The sequence below is a fragment of the Hoplias malabaricus genome, chromosome Y (genome assembly GCF_029633855.1).
Source record: "Hoplias malabaricus isolate fHopMal1 chromosome Y, fHopMal1.hap1, whole genome shotgun sequence".
Classification (NCBI taxonomy): domain Eukaryota; kingdom Metazoa; phylum Chordata; class Actinopteri; order Characiformes; family Erythrinidae; genus Hoplias; species Hoplias malabaricus.
In genome coordinates, this window is record NC_089820.1 from 65,007,996 (window position 1) to 65,021,118 (window position 13,123).

The window sequence follows — 13,123 nt, forward strand, 5'->3', positions numbered from 1 at the left end:
GACAGCTCAGTACATATGGAGAACACACACTTTACAGCTCTGTTGTCCTAGTTTAAGCGTAGGCTTATGTTAATAAAATGTCAAAAGGTGATTCCACACTGACACTGCACTTGACTCCATTTGTTCATTTTCGGAGACAGTGTATGCAGTGCAGGGATGGTTTAGGATCAGGATTTGGAGCCATTCATCTTGAGATTATACACATAACATGGCTTTAATCCACAAACACTTTATATTTGATTTTGTGTAACACTCAGAATTAAAAAAATAAATAAATAAATAAAATTCACTGCTTTTCTTGCTGTTCTCCTGCATTCACAGTGTGCATTAGTCAGCAGGACAGATGTTTAGATGTGTTGGTGTTGAATGCCATCCCTGCTCACATTCCTGTGGCTTCCTCGTCTACAGCTGGCTCCAGGCTTCGCACAATCTCACGCCCCACATTCTCTTCTTCCTTCAGTTTATATCGCAGTGCCCTGAGGGATTCTTTGTGTTCCTGAGCTTTATCTCATTATGTTTCTACAGAATGTGCAGCCCTGAAGGACACAGTTTCCCCTTTAAATTGCCCTTGTGTGTAAAAGTCTACTTTAGCCACGAGGCTAATGTCGCTATACAAATAATGGTTAACTTACAGACTAGGGTCGCCAGCTTTCTGAAATCAAAATACTCACAGAATTAATTGTTTTTTAGGACTCGTATTTGTCTCTCTAATAATAGTTAGTTAATGTTATTGTTAATATACAGCGGTTGGACAGTGAAAGTGAAACCCCTGTCATTGTAGTGTGGGAGGTGTCAGGGCTAAACTGGAGCAGCCTGGTGGACAATCTTCATTAACTACACACTGCACCAGTAAGACCAGGTGCATCCAATGGTTCAAACACTGTGTCCTGAAGGCGGTGCCGTGTATCAGGACGACAATGCACCAATACACACAGCGAGACTGGTGAGAGACTGGTTTGATGAACATGAAAGTGAAGTTGAACATCTCCCATGGCCTGCACAGTCACCAGATCTAAATATTATTGAGCCACTTTGGGGTGTTTTGGAGGAGCGAGTCAGGAAACGTTTTCCTCCACCAGCATCACGTAGAGACCTGGCCACTATCCTGCAAGAAGAATGGCTTCAGATCCCTCTGACCACTGTGCAGGACTTGTGTATGTCATTCCCAAAACGAACTGATGCTGTATCGACCGCAAAAGGAGGCCCTACACCACACTAATACATTACTGTGGTCTAAAACCAGGTGTTTCACTTTCATTGTCCAACCCCTGTACATGAAATTATCAAAGTAGATTTTATTGTATGAATAATTACATATATTCAAAAATTCGTCTGTTACGGGTTGAAGGAGAAATAGATGTAGTTTCTCCAGGACTCTGTGCTAACATTAGTTTTACCTGAAAGCAGGGCTGTAGTTCCCAGTGTTTCAGCACTGACCTGCTGCTCTAGTTGGAGGGACTGTAGCTGCATCCGAAATCTCATATTTCCATATTGAACATTACGCAAAAACAGTACGCGACAGTGACTAGGGTGTTGGAATACATAATAATTTGTCAGGCAATATGCGAAAGGTAATGGTGTAAGTACACACTTCGTTGGGAGAAAATTTGAAGTATGCAACCCCAGCACTGTTCTATCCCATGATTCCACTGGAGCTGCAGTGATGAGGGGATAAATGGATACAATTAAACACTTGCACACGATGCCTGTACATCTCATAGTAACAGGAAGGTAGTTTCTGAAGAACTGAGCATGCTCAGTAGCACAGAGGGAAATAATATTTGATAAATTCCTGAGCTTTGCCTATTTTAAGAAATGAACATACATTTCCCCCTCTGTTTATATCGGTCTGTGCAGGTGACAGAGCAGGTGCTGAAACACTGATCTAAAGTGAATTAGAGACTGAATCACGACTGTGAACTGCGACCAAGTGAGCGCTGTGGGACTGCTGTGAGTTTACTGAGGTCCTCTGTAAAACCAAGAGGAGTGAATGTTTGCTCATTTCTTAAAAAACTAATCTCAAAGCCCAGGAGTTTAAAGTCTAGTAATTAACAAATATAATTTGCTACTGAGCACGCATGAGTCAGCGTACATTTTTCAGTGTGTTGTGTGCAATTGTTTCAGTTTACATTTACAAATTACCTCACATTGAGTGCATGTTGTGTGCAATTGTTTCAGTTTACATTTACAAATTACCTCACATTGAGTGCAATAAGCAGGAAGTAATGTGCATTAAAGAAAGACTTTCAGTGCAAGAGATACTCTCAGAAGAGCTGGGTTTTCAATGATTTCTTGAATGTGGAGAGGGTTCCTGTTGCTCTGATGGTGCTTGGAAGCTCGTTCCACCAGCGTGGTACCAGAGATGAGAATAGCCTCGACTGACCTGTACGGGGGGTTGGTCGTGTTAGTTGGCGCTCCTTTGAGGAACGGAGAGGGCGGGCGCTAACGTATGGTTTTAAGAGTCTATTGAGGAAGATGGGAGCAGAACCAGTGAATACTCTGAAGGCCATCATTAGTGATTTGAATTTGATGCGAGCAGCTAAGGGTAGCCAATGCAGCTCGACTAATAGGGGCGGGACATGTGCTCTTTTAGGCTGGTTGAAGACCAGGCGTGCTGCCGCATTCTGGATCATCTGTAGCGGTCTCACAGCACAGGCCGGAAGACCTGTCAGGAGGGCGTTGCAATAGTCAAGACGGGAGATTACTAACGTCTGAACGAGGAGCTGTGTTGTATGTTGAGTTAGGTATGGCCTAATCTTCCTTATGTTGAATAGGGAGAAGCGGCACGATGGAGCTACAGAGGTAACGTGATCTGCGAAGGTCAGCTGGTCATCAACCATGACACCCAGGTTTCTTACAGCCTTGGAGGGAGCCACTGATAGGGACTCTAGCTTGATGCTGATGTTGTGGAGAAGAGCTTGCTTGGCTGGGAGGACCAGTAGTTCAGTTTTGGATAAATTCAATTGGAGGTGATGTTCCTTCATCCATGTAGATATGTCGGAGAGACAGCATTTTTTAAATGTATTTGTGTTAATGCTGTTGTGTTCTGAGTATTTGTTTGCTTTCTAATTGTTGTGATGTGACTCAGGGGGCCACCGTACGAAAGCAATAAAATCGCCCAGCGTCGTGTGTGTCACTGGTGGGTGTGTCCACAGGAAGACAGCACCAAGTAAACAACGTTTTTAAAGAAACAGCAACCAGTGAAAAAGCATTTTACAGGCTTTATTTATTCACAAAAGAGCCTCATTTTATAATAAAATAATTACCCTGAAGTTTCAAACCTGCAGCAGCTTGTTTACATTGTTTATGTAACCATAACTAAACATTAACTCAAATGTCAATTTGGGCATAAACAACAAAACATACTTTATATTTCAGCTTTAAACAAGTCCTTACAGAGTAATTATGGGTTTCTCCTACGTTTTGAGAAAGGAACAAATCTTAAAGGATAGTGAGGAAAGACTTACATAACTTATATTTATGTCTGTTTAAAGTTACTCAATCTTTCATATAAAGCTCTTCTCTGCTTTGGAGAATAGTCTCTCTGCTGCTATAAGCTACATGCGTGAGTGACTGCGCATGCGCAATCCAAACCAGGTAGCTACATGTTCGCGTCGCTCAAAGTCGCCCAATGCCACTGACTCTCACTGAAATTGAATGACTTCCGGTCGCCGTGTCGCTTTCGGTTTGTGCGCACAGACTCCTTTTCTTGGATGGCTCCCCAGTAAACATTTAGCCGTTGAAATAACGTAATGACTGCCGTCTAATCAACGTTCTCTTAAGGTTGAAAATGAAAGTTGTAAAGACGTCCAAACACAGACATTGAAAAGACGAGTATTAGACGTATTTTGGACGTCCATTGACGTTATTAATTGGTCCCGAAATAAATTACTTGTATAAAACGCTTTTTGGACGTCCACTGACGTTATCGATTGGTCACCACTTGATAACTAACTTATTACGATGGATTTTGGACGTCCATTGACGTTTAAAATATGTCCTTGACGGACAGACTACTTTTAGACCTATTTTGAACGTCCAGGGACGTTCCTTGTTTACTGGGTAAGGCATCACCAGAGATCCAACTGGCAGCGAGCCCATTTTGGCCGGAACCTTCTGGAGGAACTGTGTATTCTTAACTCTGATTGCATGGTGGTGGTCTTCCTCCATTAATTCTCTGTGTTTACTCTGTTTGTTTAAGGCTGTGTACACAACAAACCATGTGAAATGTAAATGATGCAGAGATAGCAGCACATTTCATAGTGAACTAAGGATGCCATACCTCAGACGCTGTGTCATTTCAATGCTTGGGAAACATGTAATTATGTCCTAGTCACGAAACCTCAGGCACATGTTCAGCAAATTGTTTACAGATCCCACATCAGGAGCGGTTTGTGGTTGACACAGCTGGGAGAGTGGCCTATAAATATAAAGGAGCCCAGGAGAGACACTTGTTAAAAACCCAGTGTCCATAATGTGACTGAAAGCATGCACTACACTAAAATCTGTAGACATCCACTTGCCCAATGTTTTTTGTAAAAACAAGGGTTTTGTAGGTTCTGTGCACCCTTTTTTGCTGCTGTAACAAGCTCTACTTCTCTGTGTAAACTTTACATTGGATTCTGTAACATTGCTGTGAGAAATCTGATTGAATTAAGCACATATACATTAGTGATGTGGTAATATCCATTGTCCTTTAAACAAGCGGCTTATTCACAACTAAACAAGGGTCTTTGATGGATGCACATTAAACACTGCTTAATTGATCAGTTACTGTTGCTTTCTGACATCATCTAATGTTTGTTTAATGGCAGGGGAGAAGTGGTACAAGCGGCACCTGACCTACCGTATTGAGAACTGGCCACGGAACCTCTCTCAGGGCTCAGTACGACTGGCCATTCAGACAGCGTTCCAGCTTTGGAGCAACGTGTCCGGGCTGATCTTTCAGGAGGTCAGCGTGGATCCCACAGACATAAGACTGGCCTTCTACGAGGGGGAACACAATGATGGAACAAGTAACGCATTCGATGGCCCAGGTATGTGGACCCACAGATTGAAGGAACACTAGGTAGTATTTTTACCTGAAAATTGCTACTTTTACCTGTTATTGCTACTCCGGGCTCAGCACTGCAGAAAATGCACTATGTAGCTTTTGGAGAAGGGTAGGAAAACACCCCACCTCCGCTTGATTCCAGGACAATGCTGTTAAAGCGAAATTACACTTTGCTGCAAGTTTAGGGAGAGCTCAGGAGCAAAAATACCAAATCTCACCTAGTGTTACTTTAAAGGGGTAAATCCCTAGTGACCTGGAGGTGTCATAAATTCTGTGTGTGTTTGAAATTATACAGCTTTAAATGTCTCTGTTAAGCATTGCACTTAAAATACTCAACGATTTAAACCAGACCATGGTTCCCTTGTTTGGGAACGTCTGAAAAAATGTCTAGAACCCTGTGGAGGAACTCCGTTTTGGGGCACAGTGTTTATCTTTGGTAATCTAGTGCAGTTTCACATAATGAATCAGCTGGAGTTCATAGAGAAGCAAAATGGCAAAGCCATTCCAACTCTAAATGTCTGGCATGTTGTAATCAGGACTACTTAAAACAATCAGAAGGACGTTAAAGCTCTCTCTCAGACCCTCAGACCCGGCCCCCCCTCCTCATTTTCCCCCTGTGTCCCAGGAGGTGCCCTGGCTCATGCGTTTTTCCCATGCCGTGGCGAAGCTCACTTTGACAAATCGGAGCGTTGGACTCTGAATGGCCACAAAGGACACAATCTTTTCCTGGTCACTGCCCATGAGATCGGCCACACGCTGGGGTTGGAGCACTCTCCTGTCCGTCACGCACTCATGTCGCCGTACTACAAGAAACTGGGGCGCAGTCTGCTCCTCAGCTGGGACGACATCACAGCCGTGCAACAGTTATATGGTAAAATACTAACCTGTGTTTTTTTGTTTTTCTTCCTGAATGAATTTAGCCCACTTTAGCTGCCTCTACTCTTATGGGAAGTCCATTGCTGGGAGGATTTGACTGCATTCAGCCACAATAATGAATATTGAGGTATTAGGTTGAGGTCAGGATTTAATCACAAACACTACACCATCTCAACTCAGACAGGACTTGGGTGATGCTCTGTTGCTAAACACTTTTAAAGCCATCTGACTCAAGCTTGGCATTGGGCGTGCTCATGTGCAGCTGCTTCAGAATGTAAAATTGAATTTATGTGGCCACATCCAGTGTTAGGTTAAAATGCACATAAACTCTGACTCCAATTTATCCCAAAGTTATTGCATGCTCCATATTTATGGATCATTTTATTATCATTTACATATAATTAACATAACCCAGGTTCTAATTAACATAGATGTTTCCACACAGCCAATAAGATGAAAGCATTCAGCAACTCCTGAGCCCGTATTTGATCATCATGAGTGGATATTTTGTGTGAAGCTGCAGTTGCACATTTGTTAATTATAATGATTGGTTTCTAGTTGCGCTGTTATTTCAAATTTCAAGTTGTTAAAATATTCTCAAATTAATTTTCATTTTGCTGCTGTTTGTCGAAGGAAGGCTTTATATCGGTCAAACGGTTCAAAGGCATCTGTCAGACAGGTTTCCACATGCTCTTGTCCATCTGTCAGTCCTCCATCTCTTGTAGAGGAATGTACACCTCAACACCAGGGTTCTGCGCTCCGCTCATACTTCAGAATCAGTTTTTTTTTTTTTAACTGTTTCTCTCATCCTTCTTACTGGAACAGAGCTCTTCCAGGACAAAGATCTGCTCGTCTGTGGTTGAAGAGGATGTTTGAGAGTACTTTTGGAGAGCTGGTGCTATCAGATGGATTCAGACAATGCTCATCAGATAAAGCTGGAAGATACATTTTGGAAGATGTCTGGGCTTTGAATGGAGATTTTACTTCTGAAAGTTGCCACATATGTGGTCTCCTTTGCTGTAGGAGGTTTACGGAATACGCCATTTCAGTTGTTTCCAATGAGACTAAGGCTTGTTTTGTGATTGTAAGACTCGAGGATGTATACAGATGTAATACCTCTGGGGCGTGCACAGTGCTGGTGGCGATATCACATTGTATTTTGACTGGGGAGAGCTCCAGACAGTGTTTGTCATGAAGCAGTAATCTCCCGTGCAGGGTGTGATATGGCAAAAATAGAGCATCAAAACACTGAAGATACAGTACATTGTAAAACATTTGTAGACACTAAGCTTGTTTTAAGTTGGCACACACAGCTTGTATATTCTCTATCAAACAGCATGAGTGTAAATGGGAAACTGGAGCAGCTGCATATGAGCCTAAGGTGACCATACCCTGTGCTGAGTCATGGCTAGATGGGTGCATACCCCTTTCAGCATTGGTTTACAAACATACATCTCCATTTATTTAGATGCTAAAATACTTAATATGGCAATGATTGTGTGTGCCCAGATATGGATGGGTGCCCGATGCAGTCCTCCAGGTGGACGGTCGTTCCTGGTCGAGAGCACGCGGTGTGCGTTTGGCTGCCACTTCTCGCCAGTGTGTGTGTGTGGATTGAATGTTGAGTGATTGTAAAGTGTTCTTCACTACACAATCATACCAAGTCTGAGGGGTCTGGTCATTGGTGTTGTTAACAGGCTCTGTGTAATGGCTCTAAATCCATGATTGTTGTTCGAAAAATACTAAAATGTCATGGTGCTGTTACACAATGTCATATTTCCCACCCCTGATTTGTGGTCTATACTGTATTCCGAAGAAGAGAGAGAGAGAAAATGAAAGGAATTTTTTCCTGTCCTAACCTTTCATATAGCTGTGTCCTGTTGGAGCTCGCAGCATGCTTGTCTCTGAAGCCTGTGGGCCTGCTTCTTCCTCCTGGATTTCAGGGTAATTTGGGAGGCTCAGTGATAAAATCCAGTCTCTCAAGCTTTGCTCCTACACAGAGGACTTCTCAAGGGCAGCATACAGAGACAGATATATATATCCACAACTATATTTCCATATCTCGTTTTCTTTTTCTGGGATGCATTCCTGGTTTAAATCTGGTGATAGGGGAGACCCGGCATGTGCATATTCAGGCTGTGCAGAGTGAAATAAATCAGAGCAGAGTCAGAGATTTGTGTGCTCCATGTTTTCTGTTACTGTAGAAATGATGCACAGTGCTTCTTTTCCTGATGGGGGCACTATGTGTGTTTCTGATTGATTGTGAGAGCTGAGTCAGAGCGGAATGTGGAGTGGTCAGAGCTGATCTCTGTTGTCTTTAATTAGAGGAATGATAAATGCAGTCCATATCGATTTTATATTCCTGTTCATATTTTCTTTTGTTCAGAATGACTGGTCCAAAAAAATAGACACCCAGGAATGACAGGCTTTATTCAATCGCGATCATTACACATACAACAAAAGTTGGGACGTTGTGTAAAACGTAAATAAAAACAGAATACGATGATTTGCAAATCATTTTGAATTTGAGGCCTGCAACACGTTCCAAAAGAGTTGGGACAGGGGCGTGTTCACCACTGTGTTACATCACCTTCCTTTTAACAACACTCAATAAGCGTTTGGGAACTGAGGACACTAATTGTTGAAGCTTTGTAGGTGGAATTCTTTCTCATTCTTGCTTGAGGTAAAACCTCAGTTGCTCAACAGTCTGTGGTCTCCGTTGTCACATTTTGTGCTTCATAATGCACCACACATTTTCAATGGGAGACAGGTCTGAACTGCGGGCCAGTCTCGTACCTGCAGTCTTTTACTACGAAACCATGCTATTGTAACACGTGCAGAATGTGGCTTGGCATTGTCTTGCTGAAATAAACACGTCCCTGAAAAGATGGATTCGTCAGGCCACAGGACACTTTTCCACGTTGCGTCAGTCCATCTCAGATGAGCTCGGGCCCAGAGAAGCTGGTGGTGTTTCTGGGTGTTTTTGGTATATGGCTTTCACTTTGCATGGTAGAGTTTTAACTTGTAGATATAGCGACGAACTGTGTTCACTGACAGTGGCTTTCTGAAGCCCATGTGGTAATATCTGAGCCCTTCGGGGATGCTCCATTTATACCCAGTCATGACACTCACCTGTTTCTAAGTAACCTGTTCACCTCTGGAGCATTCCTCAACGTTCCCAGACTTTTGTTGCTCCTGTCCCAACTTTTTTGGAATGTGTTGCAGGCCTCAAATTCAAAATGAGTGAATATTTGCAAAAAACAAGAACGTTTATCCGTTTGAACATGAAATATCTTGTCTTTGTAGTGTATTCAATTGAATATTGGTTGCAAAGGATTTATTTATGTTTTACACAACGTCCCAACTTCATTGGAATTGGGGTTGTAAAACACACACACAACATCAGTGACACATCACGCAGAACAGAAGATGAAGCCCCAGAAACGGCAGTCACATCGGCCAGGCCAGTTAAGTTTTAGGCTTGAAAAACAGTGGAAGTGAACAATATCCTGTGGACCGCACACGTTTTCAGATTTCAACCATCCAGAACCAAACACGAGACATGCAGTCTCCTCCTGCACAGACTGCCCCAGTCTCCATATCATCAGCCCCCAAGTCTTTACCCAAAACTCCCCTTTGGGGATGGAGATGTTATCTGTGGTCAGGACGAATGTTTGTTCAGTCTTTTGCAAACAAAATGGGTGTGCAGCCGTCTCAGGGCTTATCAGAGGAAGCATTGTGTTAAACTTTGGGTTTCTCTTATCCCGAAGCTCTTGTGATATTGGGATGTTTTCCTCACATTCATAAACAAAGCCCATGTCTGTTGCTGTAAACTCTGCAAAAATACAGGTTTTTGAAGTGGACAGAATGGACAAAGCAACTTTATACTGTCACAGTGTTTGTCCCCCTGTGCTGCGGTAACACTAGATGTTGGAACATTTCACGGAGGACGGCATGCAGCCACAGGAACTGGTTAACTTTTGGATTATAAACATCACTCTTAACTTCTCCAAAATGAGGAGCTTCTCGAATTGTGAGAGGTTTAAAACACGTCTAGCACTTGCAAATCCTTGGGAATGGTGAACTCGTGTGTTGCTGCTCCAGAGCATCCATAAGTGAAATTCCCTTATTTTAAGGGGTGTCTACAAGTATTTTTGTGCTGTTGCTTATTGTCACTAGGCTACATCTTAAGTAGTTCTGATGAAGTACAGTTTTAAGCTGTGTGTGTGTGTGTATAGGAAAGCCTCCAGGCGGTGTGGTAGTTCAGAGACCAGGCCGAGCTCTGAGCTGGGAAATGCAGGACTGGGAACTAGCGCAGGAACCTGCTAGCAGCCATAAACCATCCCAATATTGCCACGGCCTGTTTGATGCCATCACGATGGGTAATTATTATAATGCTCGAATAAACTTTGCATATATTCTTTCCTTCATGTTTTTGCTGTTTTCACTGTGCAGTACACCATATTGACGTTGTAGTGTAATGTGCGGGTATCGCCCCCTTGTGGACATTATTTATACTAAAAAAGAAGCAATTTCACGAATCATCTTCTAATCCCCTCAGATTCACTGAGTTTATATTCATTCATTCAGTCTAATCTCCACTAATCTGAGGGAACATTATATGATGGCTTTCATAATTTTGAAGCAATTAATTAGCAAACTGAGGGAATGCATTGTTAGAGGAACTCTTTTAAGTCTGTACTGTTTCCCATTCATGACACTGTAATACTTTCCCTGCATTCTTATTAAAAATATCCTTAATTTTCACACATTAAAAGATGCTGATGGGACAGTGCTGGTCTTCAGGGGTGGTCTGTTTTGGACTGTGTCTTCTCAAGGAAACATAAGTTCTCCACTTCTTCTCCAGCAGCGCTGGCCTCAACTCCCGTTCGCCATTGAAGCTGCTGCCTTCTCACCGACGGACAGCAAGCTCTACTTCTTCAAAGGTGGGGGTTCCTAGTGCTGCAGGTGTTCCTAAATCATCTCATCCTACACCTAAGGCACGAGGCAGAATCTAATCTGAGATTCAGGGAGTCAGGCTCTAGAGGAATGTCCTTCAGGATCAGTATAAAAAGCACCCAGAAGTGTTCAGACAGTGGAAAATCAAGGTTTGATGAAAGTGGAGAGGGTCAGCTTTTTTTTCTACTTTTCTTTGATGCTCTGTTTCTTTCTCTGATGATAGATTCTAGTACAGTTTATAACGGGGAAAACAAATGACTTAACGTTACTTTTAATGCTTTTTTTTAATACTATGTTTTTCTCTGTAGGTAAAAGAATGTGGAGATATTCCGGGGCTGATCTTGACCCTGGTTTCTCCAGAAAAACCAGTGATTTGGGCCTTCCCTGTCACCCTGACTGTGCTTTCTTCTACGTTCCTCTGAGGCGCTTGGTGCTCTTTAAAGGCTCACGTTACTTTGTCCTGAACCTGGAGACGCTTCAACCGGAGCCCTATTATCCACGCGGCCTCAGAGACTGGACGGGGGTCCCGAGAGGGGCCAACGGTGCCCTGACCCGGCCAGATGGGCAACTGTACTTCTTTAGAGAACAGCAGTACTGGAGCTTCGACCCGGAGAACGTACGGGTCACCGGCACTGGGCAGTGGGCCAAAACACTGGAGTGGACTGGCTGCTCCGGGACTCACTCAGAACAGAGCAATGACATATTGTGACCAGCAGGGGAGCCAGAGAGGAAACACGTTCAATGTCAAAGTGGACAAACTTGGCACAAACATGTAGAGCAAAACAAAAGGGAAGCTTTAATAATAGTGTGCCAAATATAGCAAGTCATCAACAGGAGTGGGTTTAGTTGGGTAGAGGCTGCAGCTAAGTGATGCTAACCACTACAGCCATCTGCTAGCATATCAGATCTGTGAAGTTAGCATCCTCCTCGAAGCACGTTAAGCTGTCCAGTGACACTCTCAGCAGGAGACTTGTGAGTTTGTACTAAACTTCACCCTTTAGTTACTGTGGGATTGAACATTTTCGACACCCGTTAATTAAAAATATAGTTAAAGGAGATGCTTTTATGTTAAGCATTTCATTGTGGAATAATGCAGATTTTTATTGGTGATGATAATCTAGATTACAAATACAGATTCGGCCTTTCCTCCATGCCATTGATAGATAAAAAAGTCAGAACCTTGTCAAAACAATGGCTAAGCAGTGCCTGAGTCATTGTATTCATCACTGTTTCATCTGATAACCTCCAGTAAACATGTTGTAGGTGGTGAACATCTGTTTCCCATCACTGTTACTGGGCACAGCTCTGAGTAACTCTCTCTTCAACATAGTAGTTTACTTCTAATTGGACATACTTCACCACTGCATTATGCATTAAATAATTTTTGAATGATATATTAAACATATTTGTCTATTTAATATTTTCACCCCAAATCTGAACCAGGACAGTGTGAGTTTTGCTGATGAACTGGAAAATGTGATTCAGAGACATTTTGCTGAGCCTCACAGAGCTGCAGAAGTCAGTGTCTGATGATCAAGGTGATCTGATGATGACTTTGAGATGGAATCTGGCAACCCTGCTTTTTCAGATATAGATACGTTACGCACAAGATAAAAAAATACATACGTCCATTGCAGGTTTGTTAAAAGAAAATAATGTATTTGACCTTTACACCTGGTCACATACCGCTACAGAGTTTGGCAAAGGCTGTGTTAATGTAAAACGTTACAGATCAAGTACACACATCTCACAAATAAAAGGAAAAGAACACTTATACATCGATTTTCTGCTCATTTTTTAAAAATAAAATACATTTTGGTGCTCTGTAATGTCTAGAGAAACACCATTTATCTACAATACTGAGGTAAATTCTTCTAAAACACAGATTTGAAAACATGAGGTGTACACTATTTACATCACTGTTTTCTACACAGGCAGCGTCCAGACGCCACGCGCTGATTGTATTTGCTCTAAATGTTATAATACAAGAGGAACACTGTAGTTTTCTATATTAGGAAATCCAAATGTTTCCAGGGTTGTTGAGTTTGTTCAGCCGTTATTAACGTCAGCCGTAGTGTGAAAAGTAGAGCCACAATTTCTGGTTTGTTTCTCCTGCACAGACAAAAAAATGGAGACAGGAGACTGAAGGAGCAGTGCTTTCTCCTCCCTCAGTGCCCACAACATCTAATCTCAGCTGCTCTCTAGGCGTCAAAGTGGCTGCCTACCATTCCAGGT

The 13,123-nt window shown here is 42.6% G+C and overlaps 1 protein-coding gene across 2 annotated transcripts in view; it reads left to right on the top strand.

Moving 5' to 3' along the window:
• Positions 1-12,898, top strand: part of LOC136678983 (matrix metalloproteinase-28-like) — a 22,878-nt gene extending 9,980 nt beyond the window's left edge. The window contains exons 4-8 of one of the 2 annotated variants that reach the window (XM_066657209.1): positions 4,815-5,036; positions 5,679-5,924; positions 10,168-10,311; positions 10,708-10,875; positions 11,197-12,898. In XM_066657209.1, the coding sequence (XP_066513306.1) occupies positions 4,815-5,036; positions 5,679-5,924; positions 10,168-10,311; positions 10,708-10,875; positions 11,197-11,597 (1,181 nt within the window). In that variant the 3' untranslated portion in view covers positions 11,598-12,898. The remainder of the gene's footprint in view (positions 1-4,814; positions 5,037-5,678; positions 5,925-10,167; positions 10,312-10,707; positions 10,876-11,196) is intronic. The other variant, XM_066657210.1, reaches the window with a different exon arrangement.
• Positions 12,899-13,123: the final 225 nt, after the last annotated feature.